Here is a 27,355-nt window from a genome sequence, read left to right as displayed (position 1 = left end):
GCCCCAGACTTGGGGGTCCAGAGCCAGGCAAGCAGTGGGTTGGATCCCACCCACCACCTGGGGGTTCTCCACCCCAGTTCAAAATAATCAAAGTAATTTGAAATGTTACAGAAATGGCTTTTCTAAGTTTAATTTTTATTGCAGCAGTGAGAGTCCTTTGGTATTGTACATGGATCATGTAGAATAGGAAAGAATTCCACACATGCAAGGAAAGCAAGCATGATCAACAGTGACTGAAGCATCCTGAATGCATAATATATAACAACACATTCATCAGGAATTAAAACTACAGTTTATGTCCAGGCAGCAATTCTATGAGAAACTCAAGGAGGTATTTTGCAATATAGCGTGGGAACAGTGCCCAGAGCAGAAACACACACACATGGGAAATGTGAAGCCGGTTTGGAGCAGGAAGCTCTTAAAGTTGCACACACACTTCAGTATGGCTGAAATAGTTTCAAACAAACTATCTTTTGGATTTGTGTGTGTGTTTTTCTGTTAGTTTAGCAACTACCCGCCTCCACCCATGTTTTCATCTGACACCATAAAACTGGCATAACAAAAAACATTGAGTTGAAACAATCATTCCACTTTATGTGATTCTTGATTAAAAGGCTCATTTGAGAAATATTTAACTCTCTGAATTCCTCCCTAAGAAATCTAGACAATTCTGAGTTTTAAAGACTTGCATATTTTGTCTAAATGGATGATGAACACAAGCACTTTCTTTGTCAGAAAGAACTAACTTTCTTTAATAACTAGTACCTAACACTTGCTTACCAGCTGAAGTAGAGAGGCCAAAGACTGATTGACTGGGTGGTGAAAATGAAATATATCCTTTCAGTCCTAATGATGGTTATTCCAAGTCAGGTTTGAGGCATAGTGGAGTGTGGGGGAAGCTTGCATCGCCTAGTGCATAAAAAAACATTACTTCAGGGCTGTCATCCTCGCTTCTTTCACCCGCACAAAAGTTCACATGGGAAAAAGATTACACTTAAAAACAGAAAACAGATAAAACTGCCATTCTTAATCATCGACACAGAAGGGAATTAAAAAAAAAAACAACAACCCTTCTTACTTTAATAAAGTACAGTGAAAACCATCTGAAGCCAACACTCAAAGACCCAAGAAAAATCAGCAGATAAATCTCAATGGATTGTTTAATAAACGTGGAGCATGGTGGTACTCATTACATTGGGTTTTTTTAGAGTAGTCTGTAAATAAAGGAAGTTGACAAATAAAGGGTGATCTTTTGTGTAGGTTACACTCTTCAAAATTAGTAACAGAGAGAAAGCTGTGCTAGTCTATATACTATCAAAACAAAAATGCAGTTAAGTAGCACTTTAAAGACTAACAAAAAATATATTAGATGAGCTTTTGTGGGACAGACCCACTTCTTCAGACCATAGCCATACCAGAACAGACTCAATATTTAAGGCACAGAGAACCAAAAATAGTAATCAAGGTTGACAAATCAGAAAAAAAATTATCAAGGTGAGCAAATCAGAGAGTAAGGGGCAGAAGTGGGTGGGGAGTCAAGAATTAGATTAAGCCAAGTATGCAAAAGAGCCCCTATAATGACCCAGAAAATTCCCATCCTGGTTCAAACCATGAGTTTTGAACCAGAATGGCAATTTTCTGGGTCGTTATAGGGGCTCTTTTGCATACTCAACTTAATCTAATTCTTGACTCCCCACCCCCTTCTGCCCCTCTACACTCTGATTTGCTCACCTTGATAATTTTTTTCTGATTTGTCAACCTTGATTACTATTTTTGGTTCTCTGTGCCTTAAATATTGAGTCTGTTCTGGTATGACTATGGTCTGAAGAAGTGGGTCTTTCCCACGAAAGCTCACCTAATAAATTATTTTGTTAGTCTTTAAAGTGCTACTTGACTGTTTTTTTTTCTTCAAAATTAGATTCAATGGAACTAATAGCCTCTAACACAGAGTGAGCAATGCTGTTCACTGATCTCTAGCATTCTGCACGGATACAAAATTTGTATCCACATCCACAGCTGCAGATACTCAGGCATATAAAGTGGATATCTGCAAACTTGCAGGCTTCTAGATACAAAATTTGTATACCCATCTGCATAAATTAGCCACAGATATCCACATGCATAACCACAGATGCAGATACCTTTGGAGACAAAGCAAATATCTATGGATTTGCATAGTTGTACTTATCTGCTTGGGATTACAGTGGTGGTATTAACTCTGGGTGTAGTCATGTTAAGCCCTGTGTTTGGCTCTTGGTAGCTAAAGGGACATACACGAATTGTTTCACTCACCAGTGGCATACATACTCTAAGTTACTACAGCAAAGGAGCCATACAAATATCTGACAGATCACAGCAGCTCTGCTGCAATGACCTTTTTGGACATGAAGTGAAGGATAGTTGGAGGTGGACGACTGCCTGAGTTAGAATGGGGCTAGAATACAGCAAACCCTCGAAATGCGTGACTTTGAGATGTGCTTCATTCACAACTTGCATTAATGCAAGTTAAGCACAACTCAAATTGCCCCCTGACTTCCCCCAGCTGGGGGAAGCCTGGTGGGCAGACAGCTTCTGCCACCTGGGGAAGCCTGGGAGAAGTGGTGTAGGGGAGATGGGATCCAGGCTGCCGCTTGGTTTCCAGCTCCCCCAGATCTGCTTGCAAGACCTGGGAAACTGACCAGCCGTGTACTGGTCAGTTTCCCAGGTCCTGCAAGCAGCAGGAAGATGGGAACCAAGCATCAGCCTGGTTGCTGGCTCCCCTGCCTTGGCAAGACCCAGGAAACTGACCAGCCATATGCTGGTCAGTTTCCTGGGTCCCACAAATGGCAGAGAGATGGGAACCAGGCTGCCACCTGGTTCCTGCTCTCTGCCACTCTGGGAGCCAGGAAACTGATCAGCCCTAGCCAGGAAACTGCTGCCTGGTTCCCATCTCCTCCCTGACTTCCCCAAAATTTCTTCACAACCCCCAAGTAACTCGGGGTCTACTGTACTAGAATTAATGCTGCTGCTGTGTGGGAGGTATGCCTTGGGATTTTGAATGATCAGCTGAACCCAGGACTTTGGTTTACATTTCTTCAAAACCCAGCACCTCCAAAAGCACAGCACAGGTACCCCGAGCAGCCAAATGAGATGCTGCTTCATTACTGACTCACAGAAAAGACTGCTTACATGATCAACGACCAAATTGCTGCTTTCTGCACTTTGGATGAGTCTCTTCAAAATACCAAGCTTGCCTGACACTAGTTGGTATCTAAAGCTGATGGAACCAGAGCACACAATAGTTTAGCTACAGGCAAAACACAGAATCATAGAACTTAAGGCCAGAAGGGGCCTACAGATCATCTAGTCTAAGCGTCTGTAGCTCATAGGCCACCAACAAACCCAGTTACGGTCAGTAAATCCAACCCTGAAATTAGACCAAAGTATTGCAGCCCACAGAAGACTAAACTGTTACGAGTCACACAAAGAGAATAGGCAGTTGTACCAGTGCCCAAGAATCTCTCTCAGATCCCCATTGGTTAATTAGTGAGACCCTGAGCATGTCAGCGAGAACCATCAGCGAAGCACCTGAGAGAGAAAATGTTCCATACAATGTAGAGTCCTGGCCCTCCTTGTTCAGTTAGTCAGAGAAGTCCCTAATGCTTCTGAGAAAGGAGTTAAACAAATGAAACAGAATACACTGGGGGAGAAAAGACTCACTCCTTGTATCTGCAGGTGATCAGTTGAAACCCTGAACTTAAAACTCAGAAGCAAGCCCCAGGGCTGATAAGTTCTGCCCCCACCATCACAAGGAACCCTGTCCACAGTCACACACAGACTTTTTGGGCTCCCTCTTAAAGCAAAGTTGTTTGCCCTCGTAGTTCCTTTTCTGAGGGTGTTCTAGAACCGCTCTTCTCTGATGGTTTGAAACTCCCCATCTAGTTTCCGGCTGGAATTTGTTCATGGCCATAAGTGCTGGAACTAGTGATGTGTGGGGGCACGAAATGCTGTAGCATCCCCTGACTTGAGGTGGTTTCAATTATGCACAGGGTTTGCAGTTTTGTTCAATGGTTCACAGCACCCTTATTATACAACCTGCACCAGCACTGTCTTTAACTTAGCACTTTACTTGGTAGTTATGCCAGATGCATCACTAGGGAGCAATTGTATCCTGTCTCAGCTTTCTAGACTAAACAAGCTAAACTGTTTCAGTCTTCTCTCATAAGACAGGTCACCCAGTCTCCCAGTCATCCCAGTACAGTAGTGGGCAACCTGCAGCGCATGGGTTGCATGCAAGCCATTGGGGTTCTGAGTGTGGCCTGTGAGACATTTTGTTCAGTGTTGTCCACATGCAGGATTGCCAGATTTTGCTGGTTTCCATCCACGTATGTTTTTTTCTACCATTATTACCAAAGTGACACATACATGTGAAGTGAGATGCATAGTGACTGCACACAACATTGATCTTGAGAGCCAGGCACCTCCTCTGCATCAACTCAACACATTGCAACAGTTCATTCAGCACCCTCTGCAGGTTCTAGGTACACAAGTGCAATTCGCAAAACTTCTATCCTGGGAGACCATCTGGTTTATGACAGTCTTGTGGCACACTGAGATAAAGGAAGGTGGCTCAGGCACCCAATCACTAGTATAGGCTACCCATTGCTGTCCTCGTAGCATTGCTTTGCACTTATTCCAGTTGAAATTCACCTTTCTTCATTATGGGTGACCAGGCTCGTATAAAGTATTCCAAGTGAGATTTCACCAAAGCCCTGTGCGGTGGCATTAATACTTTTATATCTTTACTGGAAATGCCTCATCCCTAGGATTGCATTTGCCTTTTTCACAGCCATATCACACTGGTGACACCTAGTCATCCTGTGATTGACTCATGCCCAAGTCTCCCTCCTCCTCTGTTGCTTCCAATTGATGAGCCCCTGGCTTGTGGCAGAAATTCATACTGTGACCCAAGTGCATGACTTTGCACTACTGAATTCCACCCTATTTCTTTCATTCCTGTCTTTCAAGTCATACTGGTCTTCTTGTTTACTATTGTCATCCTCCTCTGTATTGGCACTGTCTCCCAACTTTGTTTCATCTCAGCCAATTTCATAGGCACCCTTCTAATTTTTGTGCCAAGGTCATCAATAAAAGATTGGGCCCAAGACCAATCCTTAAGGAACTCTACTCGTAATCTCCATCCAGTCAGATAATTCACCTTTCATCACAACCCACGGTCCTCTTCCCCTGGACCTCAGAATCTCCAGGAGCAGATTTAAGACCCATTTTCTTGTGCCTCTTCCCTTTTCAAATGTTTTAGGGAAAGTTTCACAGTTTTTCGTCTATGTAAAATGAAACTGTACACAGTAGAGAATGGGTCTCCTCCTCTACTGGATGGAAACAGAACTGCGGACATTCTGCTGACAAATAATGTGGGGAGCTTTCAGGTCAGGTGACATGGGTGTGTGTTTACAGAGCAGGAAGCTGTGAGTCCTATCCCTACAGTCACAATCAAGTGCTGAATGACCCTGGTCTGCAGTATAACCATAATCCTGACAGAATTGTCCCTGTATTCCTTTACAATTAGATATATCTTTGTGTAGGGGGGATTTCCCTTTAATGTGATACTCTAATTCTCAACCCCTTTCAGCAAGCTGTAGCAGGATCTTGGGAATTTTAAAGTGAAATAACATTATGGAACACACGACTGGAAACCTGGATCACAGTCAAAAATGACATAATTCAGCTCTTTGTGAGAGTTCAAAGACTGCGCCTGAAAAGGCACAACCAACATTTATCTAGTGAACTCTTTGAGCAGCACAGAAAGTACAGTTTGTTCTCCAAATCCAGTAAGCAAAAACTATCTCTTTCTACAATGTCCAGCTATAGATATTGCTAGCATTCTATGTTATTGGCCAGAATTAAAAAAACAATAACAAAAAACAAACAAAAAAAAAAGCTCCAAACATTGTCCATAGGAACAGTCTCCACAGTAATTCATTATAACAGCACTCAAGGCATTGTGTACTTTTCATCTATCAAATTTAGAAGATGTGCAGCTTCCCTTGGACTTGCTATCGAGTAAATAGTAACTGTCTGTGAGATGAGATCCAGAAGCGCTGACTTGGAACCCATGTGGATAAAATGGAAAACGTGAAAAATTTATTTTGTAAAGAAAGAATTGGTCTAATCGAGCTCAAATTAATCAGCTCAGAGGTGTTTACCAAACCTGTCAACTCATCCATCTGCTTCACATTTTGTTTGTCTCTTTCTACAGGAACCCACACTGATACACCATCATTTAAGATAAAGTGTTTCTTTTTGTAACAGATTGCTTGCACCCATCATTAAGGAGATTGATGGCTGAAGGCAGAGTAGAAATTAGTTTCATACATCCCTTTCCATAATCCAATGCTCTGAAACTGTTAAGCATCTGGAAGAGCAGGGACTGTGCATCCAATTTCAACAGCTGTTCTGTGCTCATCGGTAGCTTTCCCAGCAGTAACAAAATAGAACCTTCCTGATGAATTGGCGGGAAGTCAGAAAAGAAAAGTTAAATGGTCAAGGTGTTGTAGGGACTGAGATGTAGGAGAACAAAACAGGTCTAGCTAAACACTGTGGCTATGGTTACACTACAGCATTCTGTCAACAGAAGTCACTGTTGGAAGAGATTTCCCAACAAAACTTCTGTTGACAGAGTACGGCCACACACAAAAGCAAATCAGGAGAGTGCCCTGCACTGTCGACAGAGCAGCTGGACTGCCTGGCTGCTCTCTCAACAAAACAGGCACCGGGGAGTACAGCAGACAGGGCTGCCCATTGTTGTGGATGCCCCCTGAAAGCGTTTACACAGCTTTTTTTGTGGACAGAATCTGAGGCAGAATGCTGCCAGAAAAAGTGCTGTTGTTTTGTCAAGATACTGTCAACAAATTCCATTTTGTGTGTGCACGCTCCATGAGTTTTGTTGACAAAACAGGGGTATTGCCAGCAAAACTTGGTAGTGTAACTCTAGCCTGAGGGTATGTCTACACAGCCTGCCTCCTAGCCTGGGTGGATGGACAAGTACTATCTCTGCTTCAGCTAGCATGCTACAAATAGCAATGTGGACATGGAGGCAAGGGCAACGGTATGAGCTACCCATCGGCGTGTGTAGCCAACTGGATTGATTGATCTTTTCTATTTTGTATTAACAAATTTAGGAGTTCTTTTGGAGAAAGTGTAACTCTGTCTTTTTGTTTTCTTCTCTCTGACTCCACCCTCCTTCAGAGATCATGGCCAAGATGTGAACATGGCTGAAGTAAATGTGGGTGATTAATTTACTTAGGGCTTTCATTAAATAGGAGACAAAGTTACTTCTTTTTGAATCACATTACATTAATGTTTGCACATACCAAACTGAATCAACAGTTCTGTTGCTTGTTATAAATTTAAGACTATTGTTTTCGCTCAGAATTATCCCCTTGTAATTATTGTCTTATGGATTTTTCTAAACTGGAATGTTCTCTGTTTGTTCTTTAGTGTAATTCACCTAAGTTTATTGCATTTAAGGTTCCTGTAAATTGCTGAGCCAGTTAAATAATCATTAAATCTTGGCTTTTGCATGTTTAAACCTGGTTCTTCTTTTCCACTCAGTGTTAAGAATAGTATGATAGATGCCTTTGTATTGTCACAGTTACCATGCAACTGGCTAGACCACAGAATACAGCCTCAAATGGCCTTGTTAATAATAATAATAATAATAATAATAATAATAATAATAATAATAATAATAATAAAGACTTTCAGCTCAAATGCCAGCTCAGCTTTGCCACCATTGCATGACTGCCTGTCAGTTAATCTCCTTTTGCTTCTACTATGCCCATAAGAAGCTGTGTACTGAGTAAAAGCAGAGCTATGGTTTTCTTAGTGAGGTTGCTCCTAAACAAATAATGTTGCAAAAGCATTTTAGGCTGTCCAACTGTCACTGATACTTTCTTTTAAAAATGCAGCATAAATCTTCTCTTGTATATGTTTGCCTGAAGCAGTAAAGACAAATGGAGTCGTAGTTAATTTCAGGTTTGTCACTTTACTCCTGGATTAATCCATAACAACTTCCTTCAAATCATTAACTCCTACTACAGGCCTGTGCATGTAAAGTATCAGGATTGTATTGTACATCATAGAGATATCTACTTATTTTCTTAGTCTACTCAGAATAATAATCTTTCGTATACGGATCATCCCCATCCAAACCCTGAACCTGGTGACTCCAGAGTTCTCAGAAAATTTGGAACAGATTATTGTTATTTTGTGGTGTAGTCCATATCCACTTTTTAAAGCCACTTCTTCAAACAAGGCACAACTAATAAAGCAACATGTGTATGGCCTGGCCCTTGTGTATTTGTGTGTGTACCCTCTCTCTTTCTCACACCAACTGGATGCAATGAAACAGGCTCATCGGCTGAGTGGGCTTTGTGGGAATTGCTCTGAGGGTTAATTAACTTTATTTATAGAGTAACTCTTTTTCTACAAACAGTGCTAAAAAAACTAAGATCCTATTTAAAAAAAATCATATGGGATGAAGGTTACAGTGTGAGAGGCACATGCCAAGGCACAGTATAATAAGAGGCTTCCAGTGAAGTGAGCGTTGAAAGACTGGTAATGTCTTTCATCTGAAGGTATTAACTAAAGTCTGTTCTGAACAACTCCCTTATTTCTGCTTTCAGCTGATACCAGATGAAGGAGTCCAACATTTTTTGCAACAATGAAAGTCTAAAATGTCATTGCCAAATCCTTGGAGCACAATGAAAAGTATTAAAGTCTTCAACAGAGGAAGTCAGAATGCTGTGAAGCTTTTTATTTTTATTTGTAAAAGAGAGCTAATTAATCAGTTCTTATTACTGTGATGGGCTTGTTTGCCTACAGGGACATCATTAGACTGAAATCTACTCATTTGAAAAAAATAGTTTCAAATAGTTTCAGGTCAGGTCTTATACCTATCCTTGAGTGTCCCAGCCAATTTCTGTGATTTTTACAACCACACTTTATCTTTTTTTATTTTTTTTCTCTCTTGCTATGTGGAAGACCCACTCAAAAATGGGGAAGCAAACAAAACTGACTAAAAGTAAACAAACTGAAAAGATGAGAAGCATACCTTGTTTTCCTCTACTCTTTCAGTTACAGTCACCCTATGGGTTACCTGTAATAACAGTTTAAAAAATCAGAGAACTGTGATATTTTTACACTCCCTTTCAAAGGGCATTGTAATGATAAAATTATATTTGAAAAATCTCTCCCATTATTATTAATAAATTTATAACATGATGTAAAGTATCTAATTTAAATATCACTTAGTTTTCACTATTTTTATGTGTCTGCTTGTTTGAATTTCACTTAGCTAGCACAGGATAGGGAAAGCAGTGGAGTTTCACTTTTTTATATAATCAGTTCCTGTCTTCTGTTGTCATGGTGTGACTCCCTCATGTTTGTGTTTAGGAATACTTACATCACAAAACAAAATCCCCAGACATTTCTCTTCATACTAGGATTTTAAAAATCTTTTCTTATAAATGAAACCTAAACTTCAGGCCTAAATTATTTGAAGGAGTCCCCTTTTAAAAAGTAAATAGTGTTTGATGTGTAATTTTTTTAACCAGTTTCTAAATTCTTGCTCAGAAATACCTATTCTATAAGGCCTTTTGCTGAAGGAAACAGTACTTTCAACTGAGAGCTGTAAAAAATCAATGTGTCTACTGAATTTGAAGGAAATAAAGACATAAATATCAGCTTGCTTGCTTGCTTGCTTGCTTTTTAAGATATCTCTGTTAGTTCTGTCAAAGTGTAGTGGCAGATTTCCCTCTAGAAGACAGGGCCTGTTTCAAACGTCTCTTTAAGTCTTGCATGTTTGGAGACTTGGGTCGGATGAGGTGGAGCCCTCTCCGTTTTTCCCCATTGCAGTTCCCGATCATCCTGCTCACCTCCTGGCAAAGTTGCTGGAAGGCTTCATGCACCCCTTCACAGTTCTCCCGGGCTGACACTTCGCAGTAAGTGCCACCCAGGTCATGGGCCAGCTGAAACCCTTCTTCAGAGGACACCTGTCTGGCTGTCAGTAGGTCCCCTTTGTTGGCCATCAGAAGCAGAGGGATGTTGGCATTGGGGTGGATCTTGCGAATGTGCTGGTAAAGGGGTCGGATGACCCGGTAGCTGTCGTAGTCCGTGATGGAGTAAACGAATACAAAACCATCCGCCCAATAGATAGAACGGTTTATTTGTTCCTGGCAGCAAATACTGTCATTATCATCCTGCCATCCAAACCAAGAGATGACAGATTAGTAAAACAGACAATAAGAAACAAAAATAAATAAAAATTTAAAAAAACCCTACTATCAGACAGAAGCAGCAAGTGATCATACAACACTGGGAGCAGACAATAACTCTATTTCACCTCATATGACATGTATATAGAACAAAAGGCATCTCTGACTGCTGTTGAAGTATCAGGTATGGGATGAAGCACCATGAGATGTCAATGGAATAGTAATAGCATCTGACACCACTGAAATTGAACAGGAGACCAGACAATTGTCACATGGTTAACAAATGGTCAAAATATTGATGCTTTGTTCAATTGGATTTTGTGTTGCATTCTGTTATCCAGGGTCATAAATGGAATCATCAAGGTTAGAGCCAGAAAGTTAGACCAAAAAAAAAATACATTCAGGGAGTTGGGTACCTAATCATCCTTTATACCTTTGGAAATCATTTCTTTAGTTTAGATCACAGACATTGAATGCAGTGACTCAAAATAGGTATTAAGACCTCGTCCCTTCCACCTCACAGGGCCATCACACTGGATCCCAGGCTGTTTGTTGGGATTGTTCTTATTTGTAGTGCTGTGGGATGAAGATAGCACAGAGGCTGTATCATAGGTACAGTGGTACCCTAAGCCATAACAGGGGTTGACATACTCATGGATCATCTCCACATGGAATGCAACTCTCACGACATGAGATGTGACTGCTGTTTATGTGTAATAAGCTGCTGGGTCTCACTTCACTTCCTGCTAAACAAGTGTCCAACATCACAACCCCCACACCCATGCCTAGAAGTAACAGATATCTTCACTGGTATTTCAGAGGTTAAGGTGAATGAATGCTTCAGGTCAGTGTGTGGGGAGAAGGGAAGATTGTACTGTTACTGTAACCGAGCTGTACAAAAGTAGCCCTCCTTTGTACCATGCTGATCTCTTTCACCAGCAAATTCATTTTAGCAGGAAAAGAACTAATTGCTATAAACAAGACTTTGAAAACTTCTTTGAAACAGGTGCGTGCAGAGAGCTTTACTGAGCAACAGTTCTCGGTTACAATGGCATAAGCCAGCCAACATTGAGATAGATGTGATAATCCTTGGTGGAACGTTTTATTCACAAAAATAAAAGACCAATAAGCTAGTCTGTTTACAGCATGTCTCCTTATAAATTAAACACACTGTTACTGGCTGTGCATATTTCAAGTAGCAATTAATCATCTAACAAACCAAGTTATCTAGCTGCTTCTGGGTTTTCTTAAACATTAACATTTCTGATGTTAGAATTCTGAGTTACTCCACATGGCCCTCTCCAGACATCACTGCACACACAGCTGAGTGGAAGCCACTCATTGCTGCTTAATGATCTACTCAGAAAACACAGGAACATAGCCTCACCAAACAAGGAAGGCTATTTGTTTTTGATTACTCAGTTCAGAAATGAGCCTTGAAATCACTTCAGCTACACCACTTGATGCAAACAGAGATGCAAGATAAAAAGCTGTTATAGAAATTATTGAAACAGTACAGGGCTTTGATTGGGACAAAGAAAATGAAGTTCCACATAATTATTTAGAAATAGTGTTGACTCCACAGCTCAGATAGTACCAGATTTCAGCCCTGGTTCCAAACATTCAAACTTGGGTCAGTGTCTAGTCAAAATAGGGAAATCTAAAAAATGAGTTTATATCTGGAAAGAAAGGAAGGGGAGTGGACTTCCTTCACTCTCTTCCCACTTCAGGAATAGAATGAAAGTGGATTTATTTTGTATTTATTGCACTTTCTTCGTGACAGAACCTTAGTTCTGTCAACAGATTCCCTGGGTGATAGTCACACCTGTGCAGAGAGCTGGGACCAATTAATTCCCATTTAAACATTATTTTAAGGGAGTAAGTGCCACATAAGCCATATCATGGGCTTTTACACAGAGGTGAATTTCATCCTCTAAAAATGATAAGGCTTTTAGTTAGGACTTCAGAGTACAACACAACTTTCAGATAATCTCTACTGTGTTTTTATGAACAGAGGGAAAGATTATTCTTTGTAACTGATGTAATTTTGTATTTGTGGCCTCGACAGAAGAGCATCTTTTACTAAATTCCACACCTACTAAATCATGGATTACATTGAATTCAAAATGTTGGATAGTCAAATTCTGTTTGGCTCTAGGAAAAAACAACTAGACCTGGGGTTCTGCATGCATTTTTAATTTTGTTTTACTCTTCTGGAAACCTTATTAGCAGGGTAAGAATTCCTTTCAAAATAGAATATTGTTTGCATAGCACAGACTTGGGCTTCAATAGAAAAACATGTGGTTTTTAAATTAAATTTGCTTGGAAAAAGTTGTTCATATATAGAGAATATTTTTATTCTTCCCCACAGAACCTGACCAATTTTCCAAAACATTCTGTAAATGGTTCTGGAGGTTTCTTTGCCTTCCTTTTGTCAGTCTGGAAGATAGTAGTACTCTGAATTAATGATAATTTCAGTCACCTACCTACCTTCTAAAAAGGCATGGGGCATGACTGGGACTTCTGGTTTTCCCTCTATCAATCTTTAGTGATCAAGAAAACTGAGGTGGAATCCTGGATTACTTGAGATTTCCTGCCCCACTCTACAACCTCAGGGTACAATAGCTCAGGCAGGCTACAGAGAAGCATCCAGGTTTTCAGGTATTTATTTAAACTAAAAAGGATTTTAAAACTATTCCTAGTTTGATGTGAGGAAGGAAGACGTTGATAATGGTGTTTGGTTCCACATGTATGTTAGGCTAAGACTGGGTTTGGATTTGGCTTCAAGAAAAAACAAACCTAGGTTTTGGGTTCAATGTGAACAAAAATGTATTTAATTTTTGACCCTAAATCTCAGAAATGTCATGAAAACAGTTAATTGCATGAGATTTCCACCATTCAGGGGTCAAAAATCACAAAATTTGGTGTCTGTGAAATCCTACCATTTTGGTCTGCTTCCAAGCCAGCTCCAATACGCGCCCCCCTCCAGATTTCCCCAATTCCAGAGTCATTTTAGCTCTGCTCTTATAAGCTGTGTCTACACGTGCACGCTACTTCGAAGTAGTGGCACTAACTTCGAAATAGCGCCCGTCGCGGCTACACGCGTCGGGCGCTATTTCGAAGTTAACTTCGACGTTAGGCGGCGAGACGTCGAAGTCGCTAACCTCATGAGGGGATCGGAATAGCGCCCTACTTCGACGTTCAACGTCGAAGTAGGGACCGTGTAGACGATCCGCGTCCCGCAACGTCGAAATTGCCGGGTCCTCCATGGCGGCCATCAGCTGGGGGGTTGAGAGACGCTCTCTCCAGCCCCTCAGCTCACTGGTGGCCGCGTGGAGCGGCCCCTTAAAGGTCCCCTCCCCCTCCCTTCCTCTGCAGGAAGCTGAGGGAACGTGCAGGCTGCAGCCTGCACACGCGGCCAGCCTGCACCACCCTCAGCCCCACACAGCTGCAATGGCTGGCCAGCAGCCCCCCCAGCGCCCCCAGGGGACCCCCCCCAAGGGGAGCCAGGGCAGCCAGGCTGGCAAGCGGCAGCGGGGCCCCCTCCTGGACGGAGGCCGAGCTGTGGGACCTGCTGGGGCTCTGGAGCAAGGAGGAGGTGCTCCAGGTAATGGGGAGCAAGAGGCGGAACGCGGATGCGTTCGCTCGGCTGTCCGACAGCCTGGCTGCCCGGGGTCACCCTGCCCGCACTCCTGACCACGTCAGGAGTAAGGTCAAGGAGCTGCGGCAGGGTTACTCCCGGGCCCGGGATGCGGCCAGCCGATCTGGGGCCGCCCCCGTCACTTGCCCCTTTTACAGGGAGCTCAGGGACATCCTGGGCTCCCGGCACACCTCCTCCCCTCCGGCCACCCTTGAGACCTCGGCCGACAAGCCCCAGCAGGCCCTGCAGACGAAGTCCGCCCCGGAGGCAAGCCCCGCACCCCGGGGGCCCCCCCCGGAGGCCACCCCCAGGACATCGCGGCAGGAGGAGGAGGAGGAGGGCTCCTCCTCCGCAGAATCCGGGCTGCAGATCCTCCTCCTGCCATCCCGGAGCAGCAGCAGGGCCTCCGCCCCCCGGGGATCTCCGGACCGTGGGAGCGGACCGACAGGTAGGTACCCCCCTCTGGTGGACACCCCTGGGCTTGAGGGGCGGGGGTAAGAGATATGTGTCCAGGGCCCCCCACATGCTCACATGGCCATGGCCCCAAGGACACCAGGGCCATGGCCCTCACAGCACTGCATCCATCAGCCCCTGCCCCCCCCACCCCGCATGACAGTGCCATGCCCCATCCCCGGGCCAGGGGGGAGCGGAACCTTGAGGGGCCCCTGGGAGGAGGGTGTGGGACACCCCGCAGCAGCAGCATGTGATGGAGTGGGGGAGTGCCAAAGGGAGACTCAAGCTACATATGAGCAACAAGAGCCGAATAGCTCCCAGGGGCAAAGGAGGATCCTGGGGCTACAGCTGGCAGGTGACACCTCTGCCCTGAACAAACAGGAGGGAGGAGCCGAGCTGGCTTGGACGTGGGGCGGGGGGGGCCACAGGTAGAGGCTAGGGGAAGGGACAGCTGGAAGGCAGCCAGCCTGAGGAGGGGGAAAGCTGCATCCCCGAGGGGCACCCCTTGGGGTCTTCTCCCCAGGATGGGTTGGAAGGACTGTCTCTTCCGACAGCTGGTGCTGTCACTCCTGGGAGAAACTGGGCATCTGTGGCCTAAGAAACCTCTCCTGCTCTCAGACCCTGCGGGGTAAAGTGAGAGTCGCTCCCACCAGGGGACGGGGTGCAGGGCAGGGGGACCCCTGAACCCCATCCATCACAGCAGCATCTCCCGGGGACGGGGATGGGGAACCTGCAGCACAGGGCTGGGGGGACAAAGGCCACGGCTCGGGGCCCACACTAACGCCTGTCTCCATTCTTCTTCCCCCCATCCTCTCCTGTGTCCTGCACCTGCACCATCAGAAGGACCGGAAGAGAGCACCGGCGAGGCATCAGTTGTCCCGGAGAGCCCTCCGGGACCATCGCTCCAGGGCAGCCCCTCGGCCGAGGACCAACCAGCCCCACGGCAGGCTAGACAGCGGACCCCGCGCCACCAACCGCCGACGGCGACGGACCCCCAGCTGCTGGCCATCCACCGTCGGCAGCTGGAGGTCGCGGAGCAGCACCTCCAGCTGCAGGAGCGGGCGCTAGCCTGGCGCCAGGAGGCATGGGGGGCCTACATGGAGACGTTTAACCGCTTGGTGGACTACCTGGCCCCCCATGCTGCGCCGGCCGCAACATCGCCCGCCCTGCCTGCTCCTGCAGCCCCACCACCAGCTGCTCCGCCCGTCGCCGTCCCGTCCGCCGTCGCCCCGCCACCCACCAGCGAGGGCCGGAGCGCCGAGGGACCCCTGGAGCCACCTGACACTCGCCGGCCACCGTACCTTCCAGTCCAGCCCGCTCCCACCCAGCCACGGACCAGGCTGCGACCACGGCGGGGCTGCCGGCCGCCAACGCCCGGTGCCGGGCTATAGGGGCGAGGGGCCCGGGACGTGGCCCCCCCCCTTGTATATAGTTGGACCCTGTTGTTTTCGGCCCCCAGTTTGCCCCGTCCCCCCATGTAAATAGTTCTCCCCTTTATCCTCCCTGGTTTTCTTTTTATTATTGCGGACAGTTGTTTCTTTGTATTGTTTTATTTTTGTACATATTGCTTTTGTTCAACGTTTGTACATAGTTTTTGGTTTGTGGTTCAAATATTTATTTACAGTTAAAAAAAAAAGGTTTGGAAAGAAAAAAAAAAGTTTACGTTCAGCCACAAGTGCGTGCTGTCATTTGTCCAGGACAAGTGGGAGGGGGGTGCGGTGGGGTGCTCCATGGTGTAGGCGTTGGGGCAGGAGTGTGGGGGAGGAAGGGGCGGGCAGTAGGGGGCCTGGGCAGAGTTCACCCCGTGGCCTGTTCATCAAAGTGGGCCCGCAGGGCCTCTCGGACCCGGGTCCCCTCGGGGTCCACCTGCCGACTGGGGGCAGCAGGTGGCTGGACGTGTGCCCTGCCAGCCTCCGCAGCCCACCCCTGGAAAAAGGTCTCCCCCTTGCTCTCGACCAAATTGTGCAGGGCGCAGCAGGCACCCACAATCTGCGGGATGTTGTTGGGGCCCGCATCCAGGCGGGTCAGGAGACATCTCCAGCGTCCCTTCAGGCGGCCAAATGAGCGCTCCACCACCTGGCGCGCGTGGTTCAGGCGCTCGTTGAAGCGCTCCTGGCTAGCGGAGAGATGGCCCGTGTAGGGGTGCATGAGCCACGGCCGGAGGGGGTAGGCCGCATCTGCGATGACGCAGAAGGGCATGGTGGTGTCCCCCAGAGGGATCTCCCGCTGGGGGATGTAGGTCCCCGCCTCCAGCCGGCGGCACAGGCCCGAGTTCCGGAAAACCTGGGCGTCGTGGGTGCTGCCAGGCCAGCCCACATAAATGTCCTGGAAACGTCCCCGGCTGTCCACCAAGGCCTGGAGGACGACAGAATGGTAGCCCTTTCGATTCAGGTATCGTCCTCCACTGTGATGCGGGGCGTGGATGGGGATGTGAGTCCCATCCAGAGCCCCGAAGCAGTTGGGGAAGCCCAGGGTGGCAAAGGCGGCGATGGTGGCATCTGGGTCCCCCAGCCTCACGAGCCTGTGCAGGAGCATGGCGTTGATGGCACGCACAACCTGCAGAGAAAGCACATGGGACAGCACCAGTGAGGGGTGAGCAGGGTGTGCGTGGCCCTGCCCTGCCCTGCCCTGCCCTACCCTGGCCCCCCTGCCCTGCCCTGCCCTGCCCTGGCCCCCCTGCCCTGGCTGCCCTGCCCTGCCCTGGCCCCCCTGCCCTGCCCTGCCCTGCCCTGCCCTGCCCTCCCCCCGTGGGTTCTCTTACCTCCATGAAGACAGCCCCGACGGTGGCCTTGCCGACACCAAACTGCTGCCCCACGGATCGGTAGCTGTCTGGAGTGGCCAGCTTCCAGACAGCGATGCTGACCCGTTTCTGCACTGTGAGGGCACGCCGCATGGTGGTGTCCTGGTGCCTGAGTGCGGGGGTGAGCCACTGGCACAGCTCCATAAATGTCTGCCGGCTCATCCTGGAGTTCCTGAGCCAGCGGTCATCGTCCCACTCCCCAAGCACCAGCCGCTCCCACCAGTCGGTGCTGGTGGGGTAGCTCCACAGCCGCCGGCGTGTGAGGCGGGGGGTGGAGCGGGGTGCTGCAGGGGTAGGGGTTGAGCCCTGCTGCCCTGGGGGCATCTCCTCCTCTGGGGCAAGGAGGTGCTCAGCTGCCTCCCGCATGGCACGGAGCAGGGCAAGCCCTGCTCCTGCCGGGAGGGCTGGGTGGACCTCTAGCTGCTGCTGCTGCTGCTGCTGCTGCTGCTGCTGCTGCTGCTGCTGCTGGGGGTCCATGACTGCGGCACCCGGGGTCTGTGTGCCTATGGCTCCTCAGACCGCGTGCTGTGCAGGCTGCGTGTGTCTGGGAGGGGCCCTTTAAGGGAGTGGCTAGCTGTTGCCCCGGAAGCGCTAGTCCGCCCGGTGACCCTGTGTGCAGCTGTGCCTGGCATCCCTATTTCGATGTGTGCTACTTGGGCGTGTAGACGTTCCCTCGCTGCGCCTATTTCGATGTTGGGCTGCGCAACGTCGAAGTTGAACATCGACGTTGCCGGCCCTGGAGGACGTGTAGACGCTATTCATCGAAATAGCCTATTTCGATGTCGCCACATCGAAATAGGCTACTTCGATGTAGGCTTCACGTGTAGACGTAGCCATATAGAGAGATTCCTAGCCAGAAATTTTATTAAGAACATCCTGAAATCTGCTCGAGAGCTGATATGATGGGGACTATACACCTCATGCACCTGAGAAGTAACGAGAGATTTAATGCTAATACTAAGCAGCTCCCTGAGCTAGAGATGACTACAACAGCTATAAAGACTGGACCTCACAAGGAAGAGAAATTCACAGAGCCCTGCAAGTCCATGGATATGCACTTTATATCCACATATATCAGATGTGGATATCTGCAGCTCATTTTTGTGGGCACGGACACAAATACAAATTTTGTATCTAGAACCCTGCAAATCTGCAGATACAGTAGGGTCTCAACATTCGCGACGCATTCTGTATTGGGAACCCTTGTGAATGTTGAATTTTGCAAATATGGCAGGCCCTGGGTGCCGGCGCTCCTGCCCGGGGCCCTGGGGAAGCGGCAGCTGCTGGAGCTCCTGCCCAGAACCCTGGGGAAGTGGCTGCTCATGAATATTGAGGCTCTACTATATCTGCTGTGTAGCTACAGGTATCTGCAACCATGGATGTCAATGTGGATATCTGTTTCTCATTTTTAAGGATTCGGATACAAATTTTGTTTTTAAAGAGGGCTCTACAGATTTGCCCTGGGAGAGGATGGTCTGACGTGAAAAGCCAGATTGGCCTCTGAAATGTTCAGAGCACTTTCTGCCCATCCAGGCACAGGAACCGTTGAGCAGAAATTAAACTAAGCAAGGCCTTGGTTGAAGCAAGCCAACCCTGCTGGTTTTGTTCCTCAGTTTAAGCTTGGGCCGCACTAAGTCATTTCTTATCAGTTTATTTTGGCCTTGATTTCACCTGAAAGGGGCATAAGTTAATGTAGTAGCTGTGACAGGACAGACACCACTTGAGTTGAGAGCGCCACTTCTGGATTTGAGGTTCTGACTCAGGCACATCTTCTAATGACAAGAGTTACATGCAGAGGAGAGTAAAAAAGCTAGTAATGAACAAAAGGCACTAACTGTGTTCTGAAGAATAAATGCATTGAGCAGATTTCTTACCTCCAGTGAGACAAAGGGTGTATCCTGCACCTGTAAGGAGATCTGCTCTCCATCTATGGTGAATTTTCTTGAATACAAGGCACCTGGTAGATAAGGAAGATAATTAGAAATGATACATGTAACAGAAAAGACAAAAAGTAAGTCCAATCGAAATCAGAATATACTAGTCTGGAGTACTGGGACTTAAATGATATGTAGGTCCTATATTAGCCCTTTACACAGGGGTGAATTTATATGATTGGTTGCCTAAGTAACATACTATTATATGGTCCCTGACTGGATGGTTCCACCAGCCAGGGCTGTATATTATTTATTTTTAAACTCTTTATTAAAAGTTAAATTATGTATTAGCTATTTTACCCCTGGAACAATAAGGCCAGATTATTTTATGTGAGATGTTCAAAGAGTAACACAAGTTTCAGATCCAGAATCTATTTTTAGTGGTTGCAAATATTAACCTATGATTTCTCCTGTTACTCACATGACTGAGGAATATCTATTCTTCTGTCTCATAAATGACTTCCTCTCATTGGTTTCCTACTTATTTTGGAATGTGATAGGAAAACCTGAATGGGTGTCCACTTAAAATAAGCCTTAGATTCACAGAATCATAGGCACATTCTCATGTTCCTCAACTAATATCATATATACCATCATGTGCCACCAATGCTCAGATGCTTTGTATATTGGACAGACTTCAAACTCTCTTAGACAAAGAATTAATGGGCATAAAACAGACATAAAAATGATAATGCTTTTCTGATTTGTCAACCTTGTTTACTATTTTTGGTTCTCTGTGCCTTAAATATTGAGTCTGTTTTGATATGGCTATGGTCTGAAGAAGTGGGTCTGTCCCACGAAAGCTCATCACCTAATAAATTATTTTGTTAGTCTTTAAAGTGCTACTGGACTGCTTCTCTAGTCTTTATGAATGATCATGTGCTCCATTTGTGTTTTGGCATGCTTTCCATGCACTTCTAGTAGAAATCCCTGGAAAATAGCTGACTCCTTTAATGATGAATTCCTGACACCTTGATTTGTGATGACTACAGGTACTTCTGATCTTCATTATAAAAGGGTGCTAGTCTTTAAAGTGCTACTGAACTACTTTTTTGTTTTGATGGTATATAGACTAGCACGGCTTTCTCTCTGTTACTATAAAGACTAGAGAGTTTAAGTTTTAATTTTGAATCTGCAGAACCTCATCAGTCAGACTATGGTATTGAACCCCTCAAAGCAGGGTTGGTAGGGGCATGTATTCTTGTTCATTTTATCCAAATCACTAAGGGTCAGGACATGAGGGCTGGATAAAAGTTTCTAGTCTTGGCCTAACTTTGATCAAGACCATGGGCTGAGTTTGAACTATGGTTATGTATTGCCGGTCCAACAACACAAAGAAAGATTAGGTTTGAGGTTTACAAAATATCCATGGTTGAGACATAATGACAGCTTTGAAGACTGATATTTTTGTTTATCTATAGAACTCAATCTAAGTTACATGGTGTGATAGGTCCTTGGTGGTTCTACTATACCAAGGGTGGGCAAACGGTGGCCCTTGGGCTAGATACTGCTCTCCAGGGTTAGTTCCTGGAATCTGACACTGATATATTTACCTGGGCCTCCACTGGTACAAGTGATTACAGCTCCTGTTGGCCACAGATCACCATTCCTGGACAATGAGAGCTACGGGAAGTGGTGTCCTGGTCTGCACCACTTCCTGCAGCTCCCATTGGCAGGGAACAGTGATCTGCAGCCAATGGGATCTGCAATCACCCATACCTGCAGAGATGCAGGTAAATATAGTGCAAGCAGACCCCCAGGAGTTAACCCTGGTGAACCATCACTGTTTTATTGCCCACTCTGTACTACACTCAAACAGTTAAAGAAAAATTAAAGTGGATCCTCCAGGCCTGCCTAGAGAGGCTGCATAGAAGCAACCTACCAGAGCTTGTCAGACTTGGATAAAAAGAGCAGCAAGACATTAGCAGAGCAGTTCCTGGCTGGGACCAGAGAGCCAAGGCTGGGAAGTCTTCTCTGGTCACAGAACTTTAAGGAACAACCAGAGTATGGTTCCGGCTGCATTTGCTTAGGTTGAGAGAGAGCGGACCTAAGAACTTTAACCCTGAGCACAGGGGTGAGTGGGGAGGGAGAAGAGACTCAGAGAAATAGAAGCAATTAATTGAAGTCAGTAGTACCTGACTATGGCTAATTATGCATATGGTCCCAGGATCAGAACCCTGAGTAGTGGGAGAGCTTGGGTTCCCAGGCCAAGTGATGTAAACCCTGAATAGGGAAAACATCTCATTGGACAGCCTGAATGAAGGGCTAAAATTAGATTAATTGAAAGGGACAGAGTGGGATTGAAGACTCTAGGGAGGGCAAATAGACTGTTTCATTTATGGGAATTTACTATCCAAGAAAAGGGACTCATTTGGAGTTTGTAACTTGGCTGGAGGGCCAGACCTCTGACAAACTGTCAAGTGCAGCTGACAACTTATGGTACACAAAGAGTGGGAAAAGGACTGCAGTAATAGGAGGCACTTGTGGAGAGAGCCCCGTTACATATGGCTTTACAGAGAACTACAGTTTTAACAGATGTCAGTATGGCACTGTTCATGCTGTCCCAGTACAAGCTTCAGTGCAACTGCCTCCACAATGTGTTTCAACTCTGACCTAGAGGAATCCCCTCTAGGGGAAAGCAAGGAGTCTGCTCTCATGGCCTATTCAGTCCTTGGCCTCAATTCAAACTACTTATCAAGAGGCCAATTAACACCAACTGTGCTGTGTGTGAACTTAGTTTAAAAAAAATGTCATCCCTCTGAGAACTGTCTTTAAAATTTGGTTCACAGAAGCAGGTGTCTTTGCTCCAATGGAAAAATATCTGAACACATAGAAACATTCATTAATTCACTGTTGCAAAGTTCACTGCATTCGATTCCAACATTAAAATAGTACATTTTAAATCTGACAGCATATCATGAGTAACTTTTCTGTGAGCCCTATGAAAATGTATCACATGTTAAACTGGAAAAGATTATGTTGTTTTATGGGGAGGTACCTAACCCATGAACCTATAGCAGACAATATATTACTACTACGCCACAAAATGTAATAGGAAAAAGTGCAGGTACTTCCAGATACTGACAGAGGTCTGCCTTATATCCAGCTAAAGGAGAAGCATTGTCATGTGAGCACAGATCTACTAATACCTGTTTCTTATCTTTAGCATATTTGTTTCTGCTCCAGTACAGCTGTAGGGCTGGTAGCTTAATGGAAAAAAGCATGGACTTCTTAGCAATGTCCCTGGCAGTAATCCACAGTGAAACTTGAAAGTCCAGCTTGATTGACAGTGTGTTGCAGGAAAGATGGAGGAAAAGAAGGAGAAGCAGTATAGAGACTGAACTGTCAAGGTTCACGTAGGGTCAGTGGGACAGGGCAATCCATGAAAGCTTCCAGACCATCACTCATGAGACAGGCAGAGTAGATCAAAGGCTCTTGTTCTCCCTTCCCTATTTCTGAATCTTCCCTCTCAACTCAGCATGTGTATCCCAAGTAAAACTATTACAAAATCCCTGGTTTGCATCCAGTCCAGTCTTACAATTGACCCATACCCCTTAGGTGGCATACATGTAAGACAAATTAACTGGTCTCAGTACAGTTCCTAATGCACAAATATCCACTTTACAGACCCTCCCAGTACAATGGGCATTCTGACTGGCAGAGAGGGTGTGACGTAAATGGATCACCAGATCACACCCTCTGAGATGTTCCCTGTGGGTCAGGATTGGACAAAACAATGGGGCAATGTGAGGAAAGCTTCTGTTGCCACTGTGCCTTTTCTAGGTGTGGAGGTCTTCAATCTAGCATGCTTCAATCTAGCATGCTTCAATCTAGCATGCTACAACAGCATTAAAGTCACTGAGAAGAGCATAGGACAAAATTCTGGGCTGTGTCCTAAGCTTTGTGAAATTCCATGGACTTTAGTGGGGGTGCACAGGCAAGGTAGAATTTGGTTTCTATTGTTCCGTTGATACAGGAAACATTCTTTGATTCTGCCTTTTTACTGTACGTATGTCCTCAAGCCAATTGTTCCCTCTAATCCTCTTCCATCAGGGTGGAAATAATACTGACTAAAAGGATTGTAAATAACAAGCCATTGATTCACTGTTTTCATAGCCTGTGCCAATTAACTGAAAATATGCACCTTATGGACATCTAACTGCTTCACTTTCCTGTTATACACAGTGCTTGCAAAACACAGTACAGTAGTTAGAAATTGAATCTATAATGCAGCATGAGGAAGTAGACTCACCAGTATTGGCCTCATAGTCTCCAATAAATCTTTTAGTGAGAAAACGCACAACCAGGGCTGCAAAACAAGGACAAAATGTGGATCTTTAATCCGAGTTAATAGCAGTCTTTACATAATGCATGTAATGTTTTACTGGCTGACTTAGTGTAGCACCACATTAAACTTAGTTCACATATTATTTTACACAGATGGCACCCTTTTCTGCCCACATAGCAAATTATTTGGGGCCAGGGTATGATACCATCACTCTAGATTGCTATGACACTGTCCCACAAGTTGTCCCATTAATTTTAATAGAGTAATCTGAATGTCAATGAAGCTGTCACCATCAACCCTTTGGACTTAAAATAATTTGATGAACTAGAACAAAGCAAAAAAGCAGTCCAGTAGCACTTTAAAGACCAACAAAGCAACCCATTAGGTGATGAGCCCCCGAGGGACAGACCCACCTCCCCAGACCACAGGCACACCAGAAAAGAGTCTATATCCAAGGCACAGAGAACCAAAAACAGCAATCAAGGTTGACAAATCAGAAAAATTATCAAGGTAAGCAAGTCAGAGAGCAGAGGGGCAGAATGGGGGGGAAGTCAAGAATTAGATAAAGCAAAGCATGCAAAAGAGCCCCCACAATGAGCTAGAAAATTGTCATCCCAGTTCAAACCACTTGTCAGTGTGTCGAAACCGAACATAAAAGAGAGTTCAGCAACCTCTCTCTGCAAACAGCTGTGAAAATTCCTTTTCAGTAAAACACAGATTTTCAGGTCATCAGCAGAACAGCCCATTCCATCAAAGTGTTGGCCAATAGGTCCGTGAACCAGGAGTGTTTTTATGTCTGTCCCATGCCCACCAATTCCCTGTCTAAGAGAGTCTGAAGTCTGTCCGACATACAAAGCATGTGGGCACCGCTGGCACACAAGACATCAGCTGAGGAACACAAGAAGGCACCTGTGACCCTGTGAACAACTGGGTCAGGTCCAGCGATGGCAACCCCAGAACAGACACATGGACAAAGTTGGGAATGGGCCTCGCTGCAAGGAAAAGTTCCAGAACCAGCATTCCCGTGGCACAGACTGTGGCTGCCAGTGAGAATCCCCACAAGGCCGGGAGGTTGTCCACAGGAGAGAACAGGCCCATCACCCGGGGCCTTCTGGAGTGTGACATCCTGATTAAGGACAGGTTGTAGGTCTTTAATAATGTGTTGCAGTGATTTGAGTTGGGGGCTGTAGGTGATGACCAGTGGTGTTCTGTTCTTGGTTTTTTTGGGCCTATCTTGGAGTAGCTGGTCTCTGGGTATTCGTCTGGCCCTGTCGATTTGTTTTTTTATTTTTCCTGGTGGGTAATTCAGGTTTATGAATATTTGGTAAAGATCTTGTAGTTTTCGGTCGCTGTCAGTAGGATCAGAGCAAATGCAATTGTACCTAAGGGCTTGACTGTAAAAAATGGATCTAGTTGTGTGTGCAGGATGGAAGCTAGAACCACGTAGGTAAGTATAGCGATCAGTGGGTTTCCGATAGAGTGTGGTACTGATCAGACCTCCTTGATTTGTACTGTAGCAAATTCTTACAATACTATGACTGCTCATGGTGCCAAGTTTAAGACCTGGTCTATGGATATTAGAGGTCAGACTAGATGATCTAGTGGTCCCTTCTGGCCTCTAGTCCACGAATCTGTTCATTTTATTCACTGGACAAACTGCACATGCTGTGCCAATGATCATTCTGCAGCAAGTAGGGACTTCTTGTTCATTTTTATTTCTGATTGTTTCAAAGATCCTAGAGCTAGAAAGCTTGGAAAAAATTTTGCTGTCTCTTGATTTCTTTCTGAAAAGAACAGTGGTGGTCTGTTTGTTTGTTTGTTTGTTTTACAGTAACAGCAACTTATTTTTATAGTGCCTTTCATCCCAAACGAGTTAGCAAAATTGATCAACTGACAAACAGTAAACGGTCAGATTCTTCAAGCCCTTGCTGAATGTACTATCCCCACAGATTCCATTTATAAGAATTACCACAACCACTACAACATGCAGCCCCATCTAGTCAACTGTTTAATTATACAGCTATGCCAGTATCTCCAATGAGCTACTTTACATTTCTAGATAAAGGAGCCTGCTTAAATTTTACTAAGGCAAGCGGGACATCAGATACTGTAAAATAATGTCTCTTTCTACTAATATTTGCTAATTTGTGAAATCACAACCCACACAGGCAAAAACTAAAAACTCAATTTCCCTTTCTTCTTTCACCCTCCGAAATCATAGAAAAACAAGTGGAAAATAATCATTTTCATGGATCGATCTCAACCACTGTGGCAACTATGATTAGTCCCATTGTTTAGATGGGGAAACTGTGACACACTGAAGTGAGTTGTACAAGATCATACAGCAGGTCAGTGGTAGAGCTGAGACTTGAATGCAGGTTTCTGGACATCTACTCAGTGTCTAGGACCCTACCATATCCATGGTCTATTTAGGTCAATTTGAGTCACAGGATTTAAAAAATAGTAAATTTTATTATTTCAGCTATTTAAATCTGAAATTTCATGGTGTTATAATTGCAGGGATTCTGACCCAAAAAGGAACATGGTGCAGGGTCATAAGGTTATTGTAGGGAGGATTGTGTACTGCTACCCCTTCTGTGTTGCTACTGGTCACAGCTCTGCATTCACAGGAGAGAGTCGGAAGATGCCCACAGTGGGCATCGTATCTTTCAATTGGTGGTGCACATCTGCACATGCCTTGGTGCATATAACAAAATTTATGCTACCTTTTGATGGAAAAAAAAATAGGGGGAACCCTGGATGCCACCCTTACTTTTGCACTGCTGATGGGGGTGCATTGCTTTCAGAGCTGGGTACATGCCAACAGCCACCACAATCTGGCAGTCCAGTTCTGAAGTCAGCACAGACGTAAGTATGGGACTATGGCAATCCCCCAAAATAACCTTGTGACATCCTCCCCACAACTTCCTTTAGGGTGAGGTTGGCCAGTTTGTAAAACACTGATTTCTCCCATGAAATCCATATAGTACAAGGTAAAAGCACATCAGTGTTCAGATTTCATGTTCTCTGGCACATTTTTCATGGCTGTGAATTAGATAGGGCCCTACTAATGCCCTATCCACTTGACCATGCCACCTCATATTTTAACTAAATATATTGGGGTCATCTGCTTCATCTCACACAAAGTTCAGACCATTTATAAAGAAGTAATTAAACTTACAGCAACATATATTCTGGAATACATACAGACTCAGATCAGTTATGGAGAGGTACCTGTGTTAATCTGTAGCTCCACACAACAAAAAGGCAGTCATGTAACACTTTATAGACTAACAAAATAATTTTTTAGGTGATGAGCTTTCTGAAGAAGCGGATTTGCCCCAGGAAAGCTCATCACCTAATAAATAATTTTGTTAGTCTTTAAAGTGCTACGTGACTGCTGGTTTGTTTTTTCGTTGTTGTTGTTTTTTTTTTTTTTGTGGAGACTCAGATCAATTTGACCATAAAATGTAAACACAGTTACAGTCTAAATACATTCAAAGCCCTGTGGACTTACCTGTTTTGCCAACGTTACTGCCACCAAGTACAACAAGCTTGATGATTTTGTTGGGCACAGAGTCTAAGACAGGATACTCCGGTATGGGAAGCAAGAGGAAGTTAGTAGAATACTGTGACATAGTATTCTGAGAGATGAGACGCATGCCAGAACTGAGATCTAATCAGTTCTACTTGGGAGTAGGGGAGAAAAAGAGGAAAATAACGTTTTTAGTTCTTCTCCAGGCTGTAAATCCTTGGCTAGATTAGTCCTCTCATTTCATTTAAGCGGCATTTTAGGAAAGTATCAGAACAGCTGACCTCTTCCGTCCGAGAACTCTGCTTCGATAGCAACTTTGCAAAGCAGAAGGAAACTTTCAGATCAACTCCAGTGAAAACTGACTCCCTAATTCCTCAGCCAATCAGAAGCCAAAACGCGACATTCCACAACACAGGGCATAAAGTGTATTG

The 27,355-nt window shown here is 45.2% G+C and overlaps 1 protein-coding gene and 1 long non-coding RNA gene across 3 annotated transcripts in view; one reads left to right on the top strand and one right to left on the bottom strand.

The window, feature by feature from the left end:
* The window catches only part of LOC142020275 (uncharacterized), a 55,214-nt gene extending 46,416 nt beyond the window's left edge, over nucleotides 1-8,798 (top strand). Inside the window, exon 3 of the long non-coding RNA XR_012647340.1 lies at nucleotides 8,685-8,798. This is a non-coding gene — a long non-coding RNA (uncharacterized LOC142020275). The remainder of the gene's footprint in view (nucleotides 1-8,684) is intronic.
* Nucleotides 123-27,257, bottom strand: LOC142020274 (ras-like protein family member 11A-like). 2 transcript variants are annotated; one of them, XM_075007988.1, is made up of 5 exons: nucleotides 26,907-27,257; nucleotides 23,354-23,410; nucleotides 19,042-19,124; nucleotides 9,936-10,259; nucleotides 123-909 (listed from the first exon to the last, which is right to left on the bottom strand). In XM_075007988.1, the coding sequence occupies exons 1-5, from the start codon at nucleotides 27,049-27,051 to the stop codon at nucleotides 847-849; spliced, it is 672 nt and encodes a 223-aa protein (XP_074864089.1). In that variant the 5' UTR covers nucleotides 27,052-27,257; the 3' UTR covers nucleotides 123-846. The 2 variants fall into 2 exon arrangements, with proteins under 2 accessions (XP_074864089.1, XP_074864088.1); XM_075007987.1 differs by lacking the exon at nucleotides 123-909 and having other exon boundaries at nucleotides 8,044-10,259.
* Nucleotides 27,258-27,355: the final 98 nt, after the last annotated feature.

This window comes from Carettochelys insculpta, chromosome 13 (genome assembly GCF_033958435.1).
Source record: "Carettochelys insculpta isolate YL-2023 chromosome 13, ASM3395843v1, whole genome shotgun sequence".
In the NCBI taxonomy this organism is placed as follows: Eukaryota; Metazoa; Chordata; order Testudines; family Carettochelyidae; genus Carettochelys; species Carettochelys insculpta.
Note: the sequence above shows the minus strand (reverse complement) of the source record. Positions and strands in the feature narration are given on the sequence as shown.